The 20555-nt window shown below is 45.2% G+C and overlaps 2 protein-coding genes and 1 long non-coding RNA gene across 3 annotated transcripts; 1 reads left to right on the forward strand and 2 right to left on the reverse strand.

Annotated features, from left to right (window-relative positions):
- The first annotated feature begins 3 nt into the window (after window positions 1-3).
- Window positions 4-1772, forward strand: LOC128437776 (uncharacterized). The gene is made up of 2 exons (XR_008338260.1): window positions 4-615; window positions 648-1772. It is a non-coding gene; the product is annotated as an uncharacterized LOC128437776 (long non-coding RNA).
- nudt12 (nudix (nucleoside diphosphate linked moiety X)-type motif 12) lies at window positions 946-7165 on the reverse strand. Its single transcript, XM_053420031.1, has 8 exons — window positions 7021-7165; window positions 5761-6026; window positions 4762-5062; window positions 4328-4619; window positions 4073-4240; window positions 3651-3764; window positions 3358-3557; window positions 946-2609 (listed from the first exon to the last, which is right to left on the reverse strand). The coding sequence occupies exons 2-8, from the start codon at window positions 5961-5963 to the stop codon at window positions 2499-2501; spliced, it is 1389 nt and encodes a 462-aa protein (XP_053276006.1). The 5' UTR covers window positions 5964-6026; window positions 7021-7165; the 3' UTR covers window positions 946-2498.
- A 971-nt stretch (window positions 7166-8136) lies between these two features.
- On the reverse strand, window positions 8137-19672 carry LOC128437735 (solute carrier family 12 member 2). The gene is made up of 26 exons (XM_053419973.1): window positions 19235-19672; window positions 17678-17800; window positions 17449-17524; window positions 16831-16926; window positions 16533-16672; window positions 16328-16438; window positions 15985-16093; window positions 15762-15889; window positions 15455-15539; window positions 15137-15285; window positions 13103-13210; window positions 12897-13020; window positions 12182-12283; window positions 11789-11944; window positions 11517-11616; window positions 11179-11290; window positions 10696-10836; window positions 10510-10616; window positions 10325-10404; window positions 10111-10248; window positions 9902-10015; window positions 9692-9803; window positions 9497-9583; window positions 9013-9148; window positions 8861-8928; window positions 8137-8272 (listed from the first exon to the last, which is right to left on the reverse strand). The coding sequence occupies exons 1-26, from the start codon at window positions 19670-19672 to the stop codon at window positions 8137-8139; spliced, it is 3276 nt and encodes a 1091-aa protein (XP_053275948.1).
- Window positions 19673-20555: the final 883 nt, after the last annotated feature.

A 20555-nucleotide genomic window follows, 5' to 3' on the forward strand; every position in this document is an offset into this window, starting at 1 on the left:
CCCCTCCTGCTAATCATGAAGTTAGGAAGAGAAACACAGAGACTGAGGAGTGAACTCTCCTCTCCTCTGCTCAGAGAGAGAGAGAGAGAGAGAGCGGCTGGTAAAGACCGATATGAATCAGAATGAGGTAAAGGAGCAATATGCTTGAACCAAAGTGAAGCCTTCATGTGTAGAAGTGAACGAGCAGCAGTTTCTGCTGGGTGGAGAACACGAATCCCCCCCCCCCCCCCACTCTGTGCTGACAGGCAGGATGGATCTCTGGGGAACCGAGTCAGAAAAGGGATCTCAGATATAAAAGTGATTTTACTTTGCTACTGATTCAAATCAATAAAAAGTGTAAATCAAGGAAAACATAGAAACAGTGTAGATGTTAGAAATGGAACTCGACTGATTTCACATTTGGTTTAAGACAAAGTTAGGCTCCGCCCACACGGACACGCTGTAGTAAACGCCGCCCGCCTCGTTTCAGTTTGAACAGAAACTGAGACGCAGACGTTCTCTTCCTGATTGGTTCTCATCAGTCACATGACTCGACTAATAGCCGTGAACACAAAGCGTCGCTAACACTTCCTGTCGGTGACACGTCCTGTCAGAAGCACTTCCTGTCGGTGACACGTCCTGTCAGAAGCACTTCCTGTCGGTGACAGCTCCACCTGCTCTGACTCTTCACCATCACTGCTCCTCTGTTAGTAAGCAACCCACTGCAGAGGAGACAATCTACTTCCTGTTTACATCACATGACCAGTGGACGGTCATGTGATGTGTGTGCGTTACGGTGGTTGGAGAAGACGTGTGCGTGTGGCCGGAGCTCAGACGGTGAAGTCGTTCTCAGATGTTCTTCTTCATTCATTCGTCTTCAGCTGCTTCGGTTTCAGATGAGTTGTTGACGCCATTTTTTATTTTAAAGCAACAGTTTGAAGTCGTGTTAAACTTTTTCATCAGCGGCTCAAATCTCTAAAAGATCAACTGAGGACTTAACTTATTTAACAAGCAACATTTTGTTGTGATGGATAAATGAAAGTTTCAATCAGTTCTTCATCTTTCTCACTTCGTACATTAACTGAAGAAACGTTCTCGTCTCGTTTATCTGGAAACTCTCAGACTGAGACGTTTTCTCACTTTGCATCATGAACCTTCAAGTGTCAAAGTCTCACGTGTTCCAGTTCGTCTGAACCTCCGTCAGCATCCAACACTAACTCTCTGCTGGTCCACTCTGATCCAGGTCCCAGAGGTCAGAGGTCAGAGGTCGTCTTATTCTTCAGATCATGTGAGCGTCAGTGAATCAGACACAAACCGGTGCAGAAGGTTCTATCCATTCTGTAAATAAGCTCCAGTTAGAAACGCAGCCGACACGTTTACCGGCTGAATCCTTTATTATTCTTTCTTTATTTTTTTGCTGCACCTGTTTTCATTTTGTATCATTCGCCGGTGACAACCACTGAAAATCAGATTTTCAGGACTTATGGGGAAAAGTTGTTTATTTTTGTCTCACATCCATTAACTTGACATTTTAACAGTTTCAAACTTCACATGAAGAATTAAAGTTCTTGTGTTTGTCTGCAGCAGCTCAGTTTGTGTGTCTGTGTGTGCGTGTGTGTGTGTGTGAATCCCCTCTGTACAGCATTTCTTCTTTCTTTTGTTCCGTTTGTCATTTTTAAATGTTTGTACGAGGCAAATTTCTTTTGTTTCCATTTTCTATAAGAAAAGAAAAGAATGAGCGGAATCTTTTTGCTTTTGATGAAAGAAACTTAAAAATAAACAAATGAGGAACATTTGGGTTTTTGGTCGTTTTTAAAAGAAATAAACACAATGCAAATGTTTCAGTGTTGAAACAAAGTCAAAATGCTTATTACAGGAACCTCTCTGGAGTTAACATGATATTGTATCCTTATGTGTATGTTAGCATGTTAATGTCTAATGTTTTCCTCTTCATTGGACTTTCACATTAATCATTAACTATTTTCACGTTTGGACCTCGACATCAAAGTCTGTGTAGATTTGACTTATTTGAGAAAATCCACTTTGTTTCGATCAGTTCTCGTCAATATGAAATAATATAAACTCAATTGGAGTTATAGATTTAATCTATAGTTTAAATATTATCAAATATTTGTTATAGCTGTACGATAAGAGAATCCTTTATCAGTCTAACAACAGAATAGAATTGTTTAACATCACACATGGTTGGTTTTTGAATTGCAAAATAAAGTTGACCAGACTTTAAAATTAGACATTTTATTTGTATTAAATTATGATCCCAACTTGCCTTTGAAACAGAACCTAAGATTTTACCCTCTAAACATTTCCTCATAACCTTTCCACTTTTTTTAATTTAATAATGTTATTTAATCATCTTGAATTCTGAGGTGAGCTTCAACTCGACTTCTACAGGAACAAGCTGGAGGAGATTTAACAGAAGTGATTCCTCCAGTTGAAGCTGGTTCCTTCCCAGTTCACTGAGCACCAGTCTGGAGCTCTGAGGTCGAGGGCTGCACTGGTCAGAGGTTGGAGTTGATTCCCACCCAGTGTCTGATGAGCTGGTGAGCGATGGTCTGTCTGGGAGGGAAGACGAAGGCCGGAGCTTCTCCTCTGAACAGGGAGTCGATCACCTAAAGAGAAACAGAGGTCAGAGGTCAGAGGTCGTCTCCTCGAGGAGGGAAAAGCCTCGGGTCAGATTCATGAAGATTCTTCTCTCCTGCTTTAAGACAGAATCTGGGCTCTGTTGATTTTAAAGTTTGTGGCGATATTGAAACTTAATATTCTCATTATTTTGAATATTCTTGTTATTAACCCCTTACTGCCTGAATTAATTTCCAATTATATAACAAAAATATTATTGGTGTTTTTGGTCTGTCATACAGATGCTAAATTAAGTGGAGATTGTTAATATTGTTAATTTCAATATAGCATATACAATAGATATACATTTAGGTATGAGGCAAATTAGCGACATTAGGCAAAATGGGGCATAACCTTAATTTAACAAATTTTGGTTTGTAAATTATTATCTTGATGCTGCTTTTGCTTGAAATTGAATAACAACATATGTTTTCTGTGCAATTATTGCTGTTCCATCAAAGCAGTATTTAAAATACAGCTTAATACCTCAAAATAACTTTGCTGCACAGACCCAAGGGGCTAGTATGTATTTTCCACTCCGACCACTAGATGGCAGCAGAGTGCTTCCAATACCTTCCTTGGTATGTGTAGTATTTGCACCATCAGGCACAATCGTCACCTCGCTGGCATTAAGACCGGAATGGGGTTTGAGGCGAATTCACGACATTATTCTACAAAGGGTTAGGTTTATGAATATTGTTCTTATTGTTATTTACAGTATTTCTTCTCTGGTGGTACCTGTTGCCGTGGGAACCAGCGGGCCTCCTCGATCTCGTTCTCGTCCACCTTGATGTCGGTCGTCGTGGCGACAGCGAGGCATCCCAGCATGAGGCTGGACGGCATCGGCCACGGCTGAGAGGACACGTACTGGACATGTCCCACCTTCACCCCACTCTCCTCCTCCGTCTCCCTCCTCACCGCCTCCTCCATCGTCTCCCCTGCAGGAGGGGGGGGGGGGGGGGTGAGTGTGTTGTGTGTCTGTGTGTGTGTGTGTGTGTGTCTGTGTCTGTGTGTGTGTGTGTGAGAGTTACCAGGCTCTATGAAACCAGCCAGACAGGAGAACAGGCCAGCAGGAAAGATCTTCTTCCTTCCCAGTAAGCACTGGTTTCCATCAGGATGGATCACCAGCATGATGACGACCGGGTCTGAAGACAAGAAACTGAATTCATCCAGTCGTCGTGAGGTTTCATCCTTTGAGGACTAATATAAATCTTTCTGTTGATATTAATAATGTTTATTAATCGGCCACCAGCTGCACAACCAGATCGATGACATCACCACAACATCAAACACTCAAATCTTTCTAAATATTTTTTACAAATGAGTTATTCCCCATAAAAGACGTGAAGAACCTGAATTAAGATGAATCCTTTGAAGTGAATAAGTTATTAGGGACTGAATGAGGTTGATCCCGTGGAGGCTGCCCCCCCCCCCCCCCCCCCAGAGGACGTACCGACTCGTGGGTAGCAGGTGTTGTGGACGCCCCTCCGGCTCCGGCAGTTCGAGTCCAGGCAGCTCCTCTTGTGTCCGGCCTCCTCCGGCCGGGTGCTGCTGCCGCACGTGGCACAGAAGGCGTAGCGGCTGTGCCACGCCAGCACCGAGCGCGCCTGGGCCACCACGCCTGGAGACCAGGAGCCAGAGCAGAGTCACACATCTGGAGACAGAAGTGTTAAAGTTCCTTCAGATGAAGAACGTAGATGTTCCTCACCGGCCTCGTCCTCGCTCAGCTGCAGCAGGTCTCTGTTCGGGCTCCTCGGGAACAAGCAGCTCTTCTCTCTGCAGCGTTTCAGAAGCTCGGCTGCGTCTTCATCTGAGCCGACGGCAAACCAGGCTGGAGGCTCCTGACCGGCCTCCTGCGTCTGAGAGGAGGAGGAGGAGGAGGAGGAGGAGGGGGGGGGGTTCTTCCTCCTCTCCACTCCCAAGAAGACGAGCACAGTGGCAGGCTCCTGGAGAAGATCTCTCACGGCCTCATACCTGAACCGACACAGCTTCATCTTCCCCTGTAGGAGTTAGAATCACCATCAAAAGTCTTTAAAGACTGAAACAACTCTTCATCTCTCTGTTGATGAGTCGTTAAGTGACCTTCAGACCGTAGTCTTCATCAGGTTCACATCAGAACCTCAGTGATGCTCCCTCTGGTACCTCTGAGCCCTGGTCCTCGGGGCAGCTGACCATGGGGCTGAGGCTGGAGAACAGCAGGTAGACGCTGTCCTCGTCCCTCTGTCTCGCCTCCATCCACTCGGTGTCCGTCCTCTTGGCGCTCAGCCGGTCCAGCGTCTCCCGGCTGAAGTAGTTCTCCTGCGGGACGAGGTCGGAGCCCGGCAGGACCCGCAGGCTGCCGGGCTCCGCCCCCCCCAGGAGGCTGGAGATGTGCCTGTGGCCCCAGAACCTGGACACGTCGTAGGCGGTTTGTGAAGAAGAGTTCACGGAGAACTTGTCACAGCTGGAAGATGAAGGAGGGAGAGTGACTGCTTTTAGATCTTCATCATTTAAACTGAACATTTATTTATATAAAACTGATAAAGATTTGTCAAATTATCAGCTCCTCTGCAGCTCTACTCATATTTTACTTGTAGTTTTATTCTAGTTCTCGTTTTAGTCCTTTATAGTTTTAATATTCTCTCAGTTACAGATTATAGCTTCGTTAAACTCTAGTTTAAACTTTCTTTCAGTTCTCGTTATTTTCTTCTTTCCCTCTTCCTTCACTTCCTCTTATCTCGTGGTTTCTCTTCAGGTTCTGATTCCTGTTTAATTACTTTCTCCCTCCAGCTTATTTATTTTTTACGATCCTTCAATCTGCAGTTGAATTATGAATCTGAATTATGTGCTGCTATAATTAAAGTGAGATAAGAGTAAAATCCATAAGAACACATGAGCAATGAAACAAAGACTTTGGATAAAAGTATAAAACTAGTAAAAGGTATACAACATAAATCAAATCCATCATCAGTGATACAGGAAGTGATGTTAAGACACTAAACCAGAGTATTATGATAAAGTACATTAAAGTATTCCAGTCTCACATACAGATTGTGAGTATTACTGTACGACTGTGTACTCGAGGATGTGGAGAGTGTATCACTGGTGTCACATGAGGTAGAAGCTCTGTGTTTACTCATGATGATGAATACTTGTATGTACCCACGTGACAGCAGCTCCTCCACCACAGGAAGTTGTCCGTGGCGAGCGGCGAGCATCAGCGCCGTCCAGCCGCTGCTTCCTGTCTGGTTGATGAGCGAGGGGACGTGGGACAGCAGTGAGGACACCTGGGGGACGTGTCCTCTGGCTGCAGCGTCCAGGAACTTCTCCAGCAGCTCCTCCTCAGCACGCGACTGGACGCTCATCGTTCAGGCTCCCAGAGGATGAACCGGAGTCAAACTGATCTGAGGACACGTTTCTACAAAATACTATATTCAAAAAAAGGTTCATTTTCATTATATTGACTCGTTTTAGCTCATTTTAATAATTAGAATTAAAAACTGTCGACAAAACAACATGTTGAAATGTGTCCCTGATTATACTCACATACCTTTACTTAAATAACATTTAACGAGAATGTATTGGAGGATTATTTGTATTATTATAGTTTTATTAGAACGTTTACCTACATAACATTATCAGCTCATGTCCTTTACATGGAATGGAGTATTGTTCATATTGTGTAATATTAGAACATTTTACTTTAATGACATTGTCAGTATTTGTTAAAGTGTAACATTAGTACTTTTACATATACAACTTCAGTGCTGGTCTTTTATGAGAAGTTGAGTATCTTTGTACAGTATATTATTTTTACTTTTACTTGTGATTGTGTATTTCTTACAGTGTAGTAACCATTTACATATTTAACGTTTGCCTGTCTTGTACTGTACTTTAAAACTTGTACTAAAGTACAAGTACTTTAAAACTTGTACTAAAGTACATCAGCTGGATTCTGCACCTTTAAATATTCCTCTCGCCTGCTGCTCGTCCTCTCATTGGAGGAGACAACTGTCAATCAAATCTCTCGTAGTTATAAAACGTTACAAAACACCTGCAGAGAGACACGTGGTTCTGTTTTCATAACAACAACATTAATACAAATAAAAACCACAATAACAATCATCAAATTAAAGCACTGTGGGCTCTGTACGGAGTCATGTGACCTGTCGTTACGTCATTCACGTAAAACAAACCAGGAAACTGAAGAGAATCGAACGTAACTGCAGAAGATTCAATACGTTGGTTCTCATCTGAGATTAAATCAAAACCTGAGATTAATGTGGATTTAAACCTGGAATAAAACCAAAGATCAGACCTGAGATTCAACCTGGACTCAAACCTGAGATAGACTGGTGTGAAGCTGGTTTGAAACTGGTGTGAAACTGGTTTGAAGCTGGTTGTAAACTGGTGTGAACGAACCTGAGTCTCTCGTTAGAAGCTGGTTCTCCTTTGATCTTCTTCAGAATCCGAATCGTTGAAGAATCTTCGACCTTCAGCTGCATGAAGAAACTCGAGATGCGTTCAGGAGCAGCCACTGTGACGCGTTCAGGGCCACACCACACCGCCGTAAACCACAGGGTTCAACCTGTTACATGAACAGGTTGAGGATAAAGTCCAGTTACTATATATTATTCATTCATTCCTCTATAGAGTTATTATTCATGCATTCACTCATTTTACGTGACGTTTCATTCACGAATATTCAAACAAAACCTGAGATTTTTATATAAAGAGAATAATTAATAAATAAATCTAACACGTGACTCTGAAAGTTCATCAGTGCTCAACAGCTTCAAATGTAAAAATCAGTCAAAACACTTTTATTCCACTATTTCTGCTTCAATAAGTATTAAGATCATTTCCAGTAAAAAAAAAAAGTGAAGAGTAAAAGTTAAAGTAAACCTCATTCTGTAAGATATAATAAATGTAATTGTCAAACATTGTCACATGTTGTGATTTGGTGAGTTATCTCAGAAGCATATTTACTGATTCATCTTTATTATTTTTGTATTGATGCTTTTGTTCCGGTCAGTTTATATTCTAATGTTCACTTCTTAATTTGTGTTTTATTGATCAAACTTTGCGACACAACCAGTTTCATTTGAACAAAGTCTCCAACAAGAGAAATTAAAATGATCCTTGAGAAGTAAAAAGTCAAAACAAAGTTGTAAATATTGCTTAGTGAACATTTTAATAAAATAATACACAAAATAATGTTATCAGAAAAACAGTCTCACGCTTCAGACACAGCGGAAATAAAAAATCCACACACTCTGTATTCATCATTTTTATCATCACAAATGTTATTATATATTAAATTAATATTTAACCATAGTTACACACGTTCATAAAAACACAGAATCCACAGAATATACAAACGTTACTGAGAAACATCTCGAGCTGATTAATGTGTTGATGAGGAAATTAGACTGAAAGACACTTTACAGCAGGAGAGTGTGTGTGTGTGTGTTTGTGTGTGTGTGTGTGTTGGTGTGTGTGTGTGTGTGTCCGTGTGCGCATGTGCTCGAGTGTGTGTTAGGAGTAAAAGGTCAGGACGCTCTGGTGGTTTCCTCGAACCAGCAGCAGGGGGGGGGCGTCTCTGGACAGAGTTTCCAGCCAACACATGTAGAGGGCGCTGGACACGGTGCCCTTCCTCGCCAGAGGCATGCTCCTGTGTGAGAAGGGGGGGGGGGGGGGGTCATTACTGTTCAATACATCAGACAGAGCAGGTGAAGTTGTGCTGAGGAGTCAACACAATGAACACACACACACACACAGGAGAACACACACAGAAGAGGACCTTTGAGTGTTTGTCATTAATACAGTTACTGTAAAACCACAGAGGTCAAAGGTCGAGGTTCCCTTCTGCACAACGAGGAACTCAAACGTCTCCGTTGTGTTTCAGTTTGTGTTTATTTCAACAACAGAATCATCACACGTCTCATTTCTTCTACAACTCAACCTGAAAGGTTCTTTCTCTTTATTTAACGTCTCAACTATCAAAACCTTAATTATCAATAATCCAGTTTCTCCAGTTTGTGGTCACACTTTGTTCCTTTGACCCTCGTGTCAGCACAATATTGTCTCACTAGACACAGTATACATCACTTCAATCCTACATTAATAATAATAATAATGATTTTCTTTATTTTTAAAGCTTAAAACAAAGTACTTTCCAAGTTAAACTAATAAGAGTAAAAATGAAACTAGAGATCCCTGTTGTGTCTTTATATGTTAAATGAGGAAGTGCGTCTCTTACATGACCACGAGCTTGGCGTTACTCGAGTGCTCCTTCACCAGCTCATTCAGTCGGATCTGACGATTCGTCTGAAATTCACACAAACATCAGTTGAGTTCAACATCTGGAGTCCCTGTGTTCAGGGCGGGGGGGGGGGGGGGGGGGGTCAGTACCTTGGCCCTGTACAGCTCCAGCTCGTTGTCAGTGATCCTCCACGGCTCCTGAGCTTTCAGCCGCTCGGCAGCTTCCTGCTCCATGTCGTCCTCCTTCAGCCGGTACGGCTCGATCAGCTCCTTGAAGCTCAGCTTACTGCACAGACACAAGTCAGGGAATCGAACTCAAACCGCTGTTCACCGACTCTTCTAGAAAACAGATCTGATGCATGGACAACGTTCAGGGTGAAGAGGAAACTTCCTCCTGATTCACACTCAACAGACTCACTTTAATCAAGCTGCTGGTTTGAGGTGGAAACGTTTCATAGTTTAAAATCTGAATTTATCTCAAATGTAACGTGATCAGTTCGGTGCAGAACATTTAGGCTCATGAAGAGTTTTCTGTTGATCACGATGACGGATCCGGTCTGTGAACGTGTTATTAACGACCTCATGATTTGTTATATCTCATAAGATCTAGGTTGTGTATTCTCGGAGCTCGTACTTGTGTTTCTTGGGTTTGGTGTTGATGTCCCCGAGGACGTTGATGTCCGAGTAGTCGATCCTGAACCTGCTGAGCAGCGTGGCCATCCTGGAGACACGAGACAGAACCACAACAGATCAACACACAGGGAGGAAGACACACAGTGTGTCGGTTGTTGTGTGTTTGTGTCGAGCAGAAGCTCCACAGTCGTCTCACACTCGGCGGTCGCGGTCGATGCGGTTGACCTTCCCTCCGATGAAGACGCGGATCCTGCAGTCGCCCCATTTGCTCCGGTTGGTCAGCAGGTAGGGGATCAGCAGCGTCAGACCTGACACACACACACAGACACACACAGACACACAAACATTCACACTGTAGCTTCTGGTTAATGAACGTCACAGTTTATCACTTCAACAACCAGCTGACCTCCATCGTCAAACAGCCACCACACGTCGATGGTTCCTTTTCCCTGTTTCTTCTTGAACTGCTGACTGGACTCCAGCAGACGTTGGTCCGTCAGACTCAGAGGAGACTTGGTTTCTACAAAGAGGAAAACACAAGAAGGAGATAGAGATGGGACATTAGAGAAGGTCTGAGCTCCACAGATCTCCTCGGGTGGTTCTCCGTCCTGTTACCTTTGATGATGAGTGGACTGCTCTGGCAGCTCGTGGTCTTTGAAGGACTCGAGTCCGAGTCCGAGTCTTTAGCCGGAGTCACGGAAAACACCACCTGGTCGGTGCCGACTGGCGGCTTCTCGTGAGGCAGCAGCTCGTCTGTGGAGGACAAACAGGGACATGGGACAGATGCAGGACATTCAGTGGGTGGACAGACAGAAGGAGACGCTTGTACCTTGTCCGTGGATGTGAGACACGTCCAGTCCTTCCTGCAGCCGGAGGATCACGACTCCAAACTGAAGGTCGAAGGCGTCACTGGAACAGAGAACAGAGGAGCTCCGGTTTGTGGGACACGTGTCTTCAGGTCGAGTCTCTGATTCTAAAGATCTCCAGTGTCTCCTCACACAGACTCCTTCTTACTGTATCGTGTTGACGTAGATCTCCACGTCCCTCATGTCTCCTTCACTCCAGTTGTTCTTGAAACCCATGACCAGCGTGTTGGGCTTCAGACGACCTAACCCCACAGCCTGAGGAGCAGAGGACAGGTCAGGGGACGGAGCCGGGACAAGGGGGACGTGAGGGACAGTGTGTTCCACGTGCTCTGACCTGCAGGAGGAACTGCGTCCCGTGCCTCAGGCTGTCGGAGAACACGGGCGTGTAGAAGGCCTTGATGCTCTTCTCATTGAGCCAGCGCTGAGAGCGGGCGTGGTCCTGGGACAGCTCCTTGAAGTTCGGCCGACGGGACGTCTGAAGACGGACGACGTGGACGAGGACACACAGACAATCAGAAGTGGATTCATATACAAAGATACAAACCACGGTGAGTTAATTCTGCTCGTACAGAACTTTTATATCACTTACTTTGCTTATTTTAAAATAAAATCAATAAATGAATGATCCCTTTGCTCTTAAATATAAAAGTTGAGCTATAACAACTATTGAATTAATCAATTAAACATCAACAAATAATCTGCAAATATCCAGATGATAAGTTTGTGATGGTTTGACACGTCTGGATGATGTGTGGTTGTGTCCCTCGTGTTAAGCCTGTTGAGTTCCCAGTGAGTGATGTGTGTGTTGGTTACGTACAGTCTTGACGTGGCCACAGACCATGAGGCCCACGTTCTTGGTGTAAGAATAAACCAGCTGCAGCAGAGCAGGGCGAGAGTTTGGAAAACCAGTCAGCACCAAACACTGCGGCCTGGAAACAGGGAATTCATCAGTAAGGACAATAACACATCAAATTAATACAGGTCGTGAATTTTACTTTGATGCTCGACAGAAGTCAAAAGGTCAAAAGTGTTTTCACGATATTTCCCCCTGAATCTTCTAACTCAAAAATCACACAGCATCACAGGATCAGATTTAATTCTCTCTGCTCTGATTGGTTATAAAACATCATGATGTCATGGAACCAGTCAGCTGACCTGAAGTTCTTCACGTGGTCCTCGACTCCCGTGAGGTTCAGACAGTGAGTCAGAGCCTGGTTGTACATCAGAGCCTGAGTGGACGATCCCCAGTTCACATCTGCAGGAGACAAAGACCACAAATAACAACAACACAACAAAGTGACACACAAGAGGAAGGAGCTGCTGGATAACGAGGTAGAACAACACGTAGGAGATCAGGTCCAGGGTCACAGATCAGGTCTACGTCTCGTGGTTCTAAAGGATGAAATGTGGAAGGAGCAGCTCCTCACCTGGTTTCTTGTAGCTGACGTAGATGTAGAGCGCGAGGACGATGAGCAGAGTGACCAGTGCCGCCCACCAGTTAATGACGAACATCACCACCAGGCACAGGATCGCCCCAGCAAGGGACACCCACATGTTGTAGTACTTGAAGCTGGGGCGCCACCCTGTGGTGGGAGAGGGGCGTGACACGGAAAGAGCCATGCTAGCTTACTGTACATCAACAATCATCACAGCAAGTTGTATACAAAGGGATCCTGTTGTCTTTAGAAGAAACATCAATTAAGAAAACCTTCAGTTTAAGTTCTGCTCATATTTTCCAAAGTCAGAATCAAATATTAAAGTGTAAATAAATTCAAACCTTAACGTGTGAAAGTCTCAGATCCAGAGCTCTGGTGATTTACCTGGAGAGTTTGCCAGAGACGCGTGGAACACGGAGAAGTTGATGAGAGCGTAGGACGCCAGGAAGAAGTTGGAGATGATTGGAGCGATGATGTTCAACTCGGCTAAGAGACGAAGGAAAGAGTTTCATATTCAGGAGACGAAGATGTGTTTGTGACATTATAAAGTTGTTAACCCCTTATTGCCTGAATTAATTTCCAATTATATTTAAAAAAAAACATTTGTGTTTTTGGCTGCCATACAGATGCTAAGTTGAGTGGAGATTGTTAATTTCAATATATCATATACAATAGATATCAAATTAAGGTATGAGGCAAATTAGCGACATTAGGCATAATGGGGCATAACCTTAATTTAACACATTTTCCAGTCTATGGTATGTAGATTATTATATTGATGCTGTTTTTGCTTGAAATTGAAAAACAACATGTTTTCTGTACAATCACTGCTGTTCCATCATCACAGTATTTCAAATACAGCTTAGTACCTCAAAATAACTTTGCTGCACAGTCCCAAGGGGCTAGTATGTATTTTCCACTCCGACCACTAGATGGTGGCAGAGTGCTTCCAATACCCTCCTTGGTATGTGTAGTATTTGCACCATCAGGCACAATCGTCCCCTCGGCAGCATTAAGACCGGTATGGGGTTTGAGGTGAATTCACGACAATTGACTATAAGGGGTTAAAGACGGAGCGGTGATGCGTTCAGGTACCCACCGATCAGGATGAAGGCCAGGCCGATGCAGAAGGTCAGGACGTAGCCACGCAGCGGCTCGTTGTTCTTCCCGTAACCTTTCGCAAAACCAGCCAGCCCCGGGTAGATCTTGTCTTTGCACAGAGCCTGAAACCACAACAAGATTTATTTCCTCCTTCAATCTTCTGTGGTTCTGGTCCTGAGGTCAAACAAAAGTCTGGTTTCTCACCTGGAAGACTTTGGGCGCGCTGACCAACGAGGCCAGAGCCGACGAGAGAGTGGCTGAGAAGATCCCGGCGGTGATCAGAGGCCCGAAGCCCGACACCAGACCCATCACCTGGTCACAGACACACACAACTCCGTTCAGTGAGGGTCACGGTTCTGTGAGATTCAGTTAACTGGACAGAGTTGCTCCTCGGTGCTGGGATCTCTGGCTCTGGTTGTTCGTCCTCACACACTCAGACTGGTTCATTAATGGGAACCAGTCAGGACGAGAGTGTGGACGCCTGCGTCATCACAAACCTCTTAGTTACTGTTCGTCCAGACTGAAACACAACGCCTGTGAGGCCAGAGGTGAAGAGCGTGTGTCGGGGACACGTCTTCATTCACAGTCTGTGGACTGAGGACACGAGGACACGAGGACACGAGGACACGAGGACACGAGGACACGAGGACACGAGGACAGGTCTCAGCCTCGATACCGACCAACACTGGGACGTCAGTTAGTTGTTAGTAGAATCATCATCGACACGTCAGAGGAAACAGCCGCGTGTGAGATAAGAACAGAAGAGATTCACAAAAAGATAGATCTCTGTTAGTCGCACAACTGGAACATTTCAATCACAGCAACAAAACAATAAACATAAGGAGCTTCAGTAAGATGAGTGAAAGAATAAGTAAACAATATAAAAACAGCAGTGATGTAAACAGGAAGAGAACAAAACACAAGTTTAAGATTCATACACATTTTACAATGCAGCTTAAAACAAGAGCAAGTGTTTCTGTCTGAAGGATTTAAAAACTGCACTGTGTGTGTGTGTGTGTGTGTGTGTGTGTGTGTGTGTGTGTGTGTGTGTAGGTGGATGTTGTCAATGCTCTCATTCAGCTCCGTCTCCAACCAGCGAGAACCTTGTGACTGGAAACAACAGTCACTATTATTACTGCTGCACGTTGTTTGGCTACACACACACACACACACACACATGCATGCACGCACACGCACACACAAACACACACACAGGATCATCAGTCGGTCACGATTCAAACTTGTTAAACAACCGGAGCAGAATTTGTGTGTATTTTATTTTATGTCCAGAGACAGCGACGATCAATTCTCATTTATTCACATTTGTGTGATTGAAACAAAAACATCCGACACATTAACTGGAGCAGAGACAAAGAAGTGATGTCATCATGAGCAGAGAAAGAAGTCGTACTTCCTCAGTCGTCTCTATTCTTTGATTTGTTAGCTGGTTAAAAGCCTCAGAGGGAGATGAAGATGAAGATGAAGATGAAGATGTTCTGGTTTTGTCGAGACTGAAGCCCACGTGTTCCTCAAAGCTTCAGCTTGACCCACAACTGGTTTTATAAATGTCAAATAAATCCTTCTGCTCCGGTTCTATAAACTCCACCAACAGGACTTTCACTTTCTGAGGGGATGAGCACTACAGGGTGAGACGACCTGCTGCTGTGAGAAGTTCACTTCACTCCAGATGGACTGACCCAAACCTGGAAGACCAGCTGAGAGTAGCATCTACACTACCATCTGACATCAGAGTCATGGAGTCGAACGTCCGTACATGGCGGCCATCTTGCGTCAGGGGGCTCGTTCACCCATAACATTGTGATGTAATGGTACGTACTTTTTAAATAACTATAACTTGTTAAATTTTCAACGGATTTTTAAACGGTTTGGTTTGTTATAAACGTCAGAGATGTAGTTATGACACTACATACTTATGAATAATTATGTTATTTTCAAAAAAATTGAATAATGTTCTTAAATAGGTACAAGATTTCCCTTTACAAATACACATCAAGAATAGTTTTATTTTCTTTTCTTTAAAAAGTACACGTACCACTACCAACACATTGTTATGGGTGAGCGAGCCCCCTGACGAAAGATGGCCGCCATGTGCGGACGTTCGAGTCCGTTGGCCGGAAACGCGGACGAGACATCTAGCCTTTATATATATATCTATGCGTGTGATAACAAACAGAGAAGGAATCCATATCCCTGAACGCAGCTGGGAGTGTGAGTCACCTGGAAGTCGTTCATCAGGCCGAACTGGCAGCCGCCCTCTTTGCAGATGGAGAAGTCGTAGCCCAGCGTGCAGGCGGCGTCGGTGCAGTTCACCGTGTCGCTCACCGTGTCGTTGTGGTCGCCGGTCGCGTCTCTCACGATGCAGGATCCTGAAGAGGAGAAGAAACAACCTCTTCTCTGGTTTATACATTTTCTATATTAGTTTGATAAAACGTAACATTTAATCCACAGAGTTACCCCCAAGTTGTCGAGTATGAATACGAATCTGTGTGGATAAGGTTGTGTAGAGGTTGTGTAGAGGTTGTGTTGGGCGTTAACCTGCAGAGAGGGCGACAGCCACATAGGTGAGTCCAGTGACCAGGATGGCGAGCAGGGTTCCTTTAGGGATCGCTGTCTGAGGGTCCTAGAGGCAGGAGCACGATGACAGTCACTTCACAGCCACCACACAACACTTGTGTTAGTGTGGAGAGGAACTAGCTTCTGAGATCCAGACTCAGTGAACAGCAGATCAGAGAAGATCCTTTCTGAACTCTGTCCATCAGCATGGCTCCTCTAACCAATCAGAGAAGGCTGAAGCTGCAGGTGGGAGTTCCCGGCTGTTAATCACTTTCTACGTGATACTTACTGTGAGGTCTCCTGAGATGTTGGCTCCAGCCAGGATCCCAGTGGCTGCTGGGAAGAAGATGGCGAACACAGAAAAGAACGTCTCATCCTCTCTAAAGTCTGGACCCAGGTTCTCCAGGAAGATGGCCCCTGAAGGTGGAGAAAGACGAACCAGGGATTTGAGATCTGAACTTCAAACTGATCTGGATATGAACCAGAGGAGGAAGTCATCCGTGCAGACTGACCGCTGTAGCCGAAGAATCCTTTAGGCTCCTTCTTTTCCACCGTTATGAAGCTTCCTATGAAGTAGTTGGCGATGGCTCCCAGCAGAATGATGAGGAGGATGATCTGAGCCTGAAGGTCGAGGAGGAGGAAGAGGTCACAACCAGATGATGTCATTAAAAACAAAGGTCATATTTGCTTTGGTGACATTTGAACCATCTACTTCTAGCTGTAGTGTCGGTGCCTGTTAGTGAGGAGTCTGCTCTTCACTGTGAACTGAACTAACTTTGTGTGTATTATGTCGTCTGCAGAGGGTTTTGTGTGTTAAATCTTTCGTTCTGTGATGTTGTGGGTCCACGGTTCTACCTTGGCCTCCCACTCCATCCCAGCCACAGAGATTCCCAGCAGCAGGATGACGGTCAGAGTCCCGACGATACGAATGTCGTTCAGCTCGTCCGTCATCAGAGCGTCAACGTCCTGCAGCCAATCACCAGAGAGCAGGAACAAGGTCGAAATCAGACTTCCTGCTTCAGATGCAGTTTGAATAACAGACAACGAGAATGTTCCTTACGCTGAGCATCTCCACCACCGTCTCGGCGAAGCCAACAACGTACATGGCCACAGCCACGGCGTTGGCGAAGGCGAAGATGAGACCGATGGATCCTCCGAACTCCGGCCCGAGACTCCTGGAGATCAGGTAGTACGCCCCCCCTGGACAGACGGGACACTCAGTCAGCTGTTAGACTTCCAGATCTAACCACACGTTCTAACTGACCCTGAGAAAACTTTGAGACAACCAGAGAACTAAATCCCTTAACTCATCGGGGAAGGTTTTCAAAATAAAAGCTTGTGCACAGACATGATCTCACCTCCTCGGACGAAGCCGTTGGTTGCTATGGCCGAGGTCGACAGACCAGTGATGGTGGTGACCACACTGGCCATCAGGATGATCGCAATGGTCAGGCCTGGTTCACACGAAGAAACAAACCAAGAGGAGAGAAATGAGCTGACAGATCAGAGCAGTTACCTCCATTCAAGATTCTATATTCTATATTCAAGATTCTAGATTGTAGATTGTAGATTGTAGATTGTAGATTGTAGATTGTAGATTGTAGATTCAAGATTCTAGATTCTAGATTCAAGATTCTAGATTCTAGATTCTAGATTCAAGATTCTAGATTCAAGATTCAAGATTCAAGATTCTAGATTCAAGATTCTAGATTCTAGATCTATCGTCATTTCATAACACGAGGTACATGAGAGAAATAGAATCACTAGAATGTAAAAACGAAGCAGAAGCAGCAAATAAATACAATTAAAAAAAATAGAATAGAATCTCAAACTAAAAAATGCAAATTAAAAGGTTGCAAATGAGTATTGATATATACGAGTACAGATATTCAGGATGGATCAGGATCTGTATGAGTCTTGAGGAAAGCTTCGCTGTGATTGGCTGCTCTGGACTGAACTTCAGTTGATCCACGTACCAATTCCAGCCTGACCGACAATCCAGGACATTCTGATGAAGAGCATCACCCCCCAGATGTTCAGCATGCAGCGGACCTGCAACACACACACACACACACACACACACACACACACACACACACACACACACACACACACAGACTGTTCAACATGTGGTCCAGCCCCATCCTGATGACGTTTATCAGATCTCTCTGAATATATGATATTCTTTGTGCACGTCACACTGACCAAGACGCCTTTGACCCAACCAAACTTCACACTTCCTCCTTTCGCCTCCTTCGCCGCCAACGCCGCCGCCTCCTCGGCCGCCGACATCTCCTCCCCATTGGCCAGGCCGTCCTCGAAATGCTCCTGACAGCCAATCACAGTGGAGAGGGAAAAGAGTGACAGTCAAAAAGACAGGTGAAAATTAAATAAAAACAAAGTTTTAGAATAAATATTTTTTGTCAAATTGAACTACCTTAGCTAACTTAGCTTGTGAAGCTAATGATGTGTTGCTAACAATAAACTGGTCCTGACCTCCAGCTCTGACTTCGCTAACTTAGCTACCGTAGCTAACTTAGCTAACTTAGCTTGTTAAACACTGCTAACTAGCTTCCTGATGCTGATGACATGATGTGTATCAGAGGTTTGTTATGAAGAAACAAGCAGAATCATCTTCATGCTAAAGTTTGTTGAGCGTGTTCCAGGTCGAGGCCTCAGGGACTCGAGAGTCACGTGACCTCATCTGAAAATCATCTTTAAGATCTGAGACACAAGTTGAACTCGACTGTAGAGAGTCATGTGACTCGTCACCTCCTGCTGCTTCTCTGCTCAGGACAATGTGCATCTATGGTACCTCCATGTGTCAGAGGAGTGGGAGCACGACCGGGGAAGCCTGCTGGGTCATGAGAGGCAGCATTGTGTGTGTGTGTGTGTCTGTCTGTGTGTGTGTCTGTCTGTGTGTGTGTGTGTGTGTGCGTGTGTCAGGAGGTCAGGCCTCCAGTGATGTCACTGGGCTCATTCACAGTCTCAGGTGGGAGTGACAGGAATGTTTTGTGTTTACTTGGTTTTGTTACGCGTCTGAAACTTCGACAGAAACTTTAACAATCACTTTACAAGATGACGTAACAGCAACATCCCATAATACCCCCCCCCCGCAGCTTCACCCTGCTGAGCTCTTATTTACTGATATGAAAATACTAACTTATCTTTTCACTATAACACATGTAAACAACAAAATGATGATGTGATGTACAAATATTAAATTAAAGTCAGAGCAGCAGATGAATCTGACACATTAAATCTGATCTGTCATCATCCCAGTGATGATGCAGGTTAACTTATATATTAATAAGGTTTATGGTTGAGAACAGACTCCTTCATACCAGAGCACATTAAAGTGAGGGTAGTGGTTATTGAATGAGTTCAGTCATCAAACAATCAAAGTCTGTATCTCCACAGGAATAAAGTGATGGAGATAATAACTGCTTATGAACTGCAAACTTCTCCTGTGGGAAACTAAACGTTAACTCAAACAGGAAGAAGATAATAGAATATATAATATATCCATATTCTTGAGGTACTTTTAAAATATTTTTCTCATGTCATCTTTTATATGAACTTATAAAGATTCAGATTTCACACTTATAAACTTATTATGATCATTAAGAATATTAAACTTGAATCAGAACCATGTCCGTGTGGCAGCTGAGTGAGAAGCTCTGACGCTAATGTCCCTGTCCCTCTAGAACCTGCTGTCTCCACCGGGGGGACAAATAGAACCGGTTGTTTCTCGTGCTTTACTTTGTCCAGTTCGTCGTGCAGCTCGGACAGCGACGGTCTGGTCAGCTTCTCCCCGAAAGGCGCCGCAGTTTGCCGGTAGAAGTCGATGTTGGGCACCGCGTCTATGGTGTTGTGTCCGAAGGTCCTCATGTAGTACGTGTTGGAGTGGGAGTCGGAGATGTGCGTGTGTCCCGTGCCCGTGGAGTGGAGGCTGACCGAGTCGCTCTTCGTCGTGTCCGGCTCGCGGAACACATCCGGAGGGAGCCCGATGTCCATGGAGCTGCCCAGTGCGCCCGGGTCCGTGAAGCCCACCACCTTGAACCGGCTCCGGGACTCCTCCGGCGGCTTGGAGCCATCGCTGGGGCCCGGGGCCGGGGAGGAGCCCTCGGTCACCGCATCCACCTGGAAGCGGCTCTGGGGGGAGCCGCCGCTCCTCAGGGACGGTTTCTGTCCCGACATGAAGACGATGGAACCCGCTCACTGAACCACTGGTGAACCGTCAGACACCTGCTCCAGAACCACGGGGGAGGCCAGCAGCAGCTCCGCAGCATGGAGCTCCGACCAGCAGGAGAAGACCCGGTCAGAGAAGAACCAGTCAGAGAAGAACCAGTCAGAGAAGAACCAGTCAGAGAAGAACCAGTCAGAGAAGAACCAGTCCAACCCAGTTAGAGGGAATCCGACAGACACTCACAGGTCAACCTCGCTGCTGCGCTCCGGACAAACTCCTGGATGCGCCAGGACCTGTGCTTAATGCGCGTAAAGACGCACCTGCTCACACGCACTGTGTCTCTATCTGTCTTCTGTCTTCTGTCTCCTGTCTTCTGTCCATCCACACGCGAGCTGGTGCGACGAGCGTCTCCTCTTGTGGCGACTCAAACGGGTTATTGTTATCACTCTCTCTCTCTCTCTCTCTCTCTCTCTCTCTCTCTCTCTCTCTCTCTCTCTCTCTCTCTCTCTCTCTCTCTCTCTCTCTCTCTCTCTCTCTCTCTCTCTCTCTCTCCCTGCACTCCAGAGACATCCCAGCGTGTCGGGACTGAGGAAGAGGAGGAGGAGGTGATGAGTGGAGAAGGGTGAAGAGTAAGAGAGGAGGAGTGAGAGATGATGAGTGGAGGAGGATGAAGAGGAGGAGAGGAGGAAGAGATGATGAGTGGAGGAAGAGAAGAGGAGGAGGAGATGATAAGTGGAGGAGGAAGGAGAGGAGAAGAGGAAGAGAGGAGGAGGAAGAGATGATGAGTGGAGGAGGAGGAAGAGAAGAGGAGGAGGAGGAGGAGGAAGAGATGATGAGTGGAGGAAGAGAAGGAAGATAAGAGAAGAGGAGGAAGAGATGATGAGTTGAGGAGGA

The sequence above is a fragment of the Pleuronectes platessa genome, chromosome 4, assembly GCF_947347685.1.
Source record: "Pleuronectes platessa chromosome 4, fPlePla1.1, whole genome shotgun sequence".
NCBI classification, from domain to species: domain Eukaryota; kingdom Metazoa; phylum Chordata; class Actinopteri; order Pleuronectiformes; family Pleuronectidae; genus Pleuronectes; species Pleuronectes platessa.

Excerpts from the sequence above, each read along its gene's own strand:
- LOC128437735 (XM_053419973.1), bottom strand. The coding sequence starts at position 19,672 with ATGTCGGGACAGAAACCGTCCCTGAGGAGCGGCGGCTCCCCCCAGAGC. Across the intron at positions 15,890-15,984 it reads AGGATTCTTCGGCTACAGCG|GGGCCATCTTCCTGGAGAAC; the intron begins GTCAGTCTGCAC and ends CTCCACCTTCAG. Across the intron at positions 9,149-9,496 it reads ACCAAACCCAAGAAACACAA|TAAGCTGAGCTTCAAGGAGC; the intron begins GTACGAGCTCCG and ends GTGTCTGTGCAG.
- nudt12 (XM_053420031.1), bottom strand. The coding sequence starts at position 5,963 with ATGAGCGTCCAGTCGCGTGCTGAGGAGGAGCTGCTGGAGAAGTTCCTG. Across the intron at positions 5,063-5,760 it reads GAGGAGCTGCTGTCACGTGG|CTGTGACAAGTTCTCCGTGA; the intron begins GTACATACAAGT and ends TTCATCTTCCAG. Across the intron at positions 4,241-4,327 it reads GCTGAGCGAGGACGAGGCCG|GCGTGGTGGCCCAGGCGCGC; the intron begins GTGAGGAACATC and ends CCTGGTCTCCAG.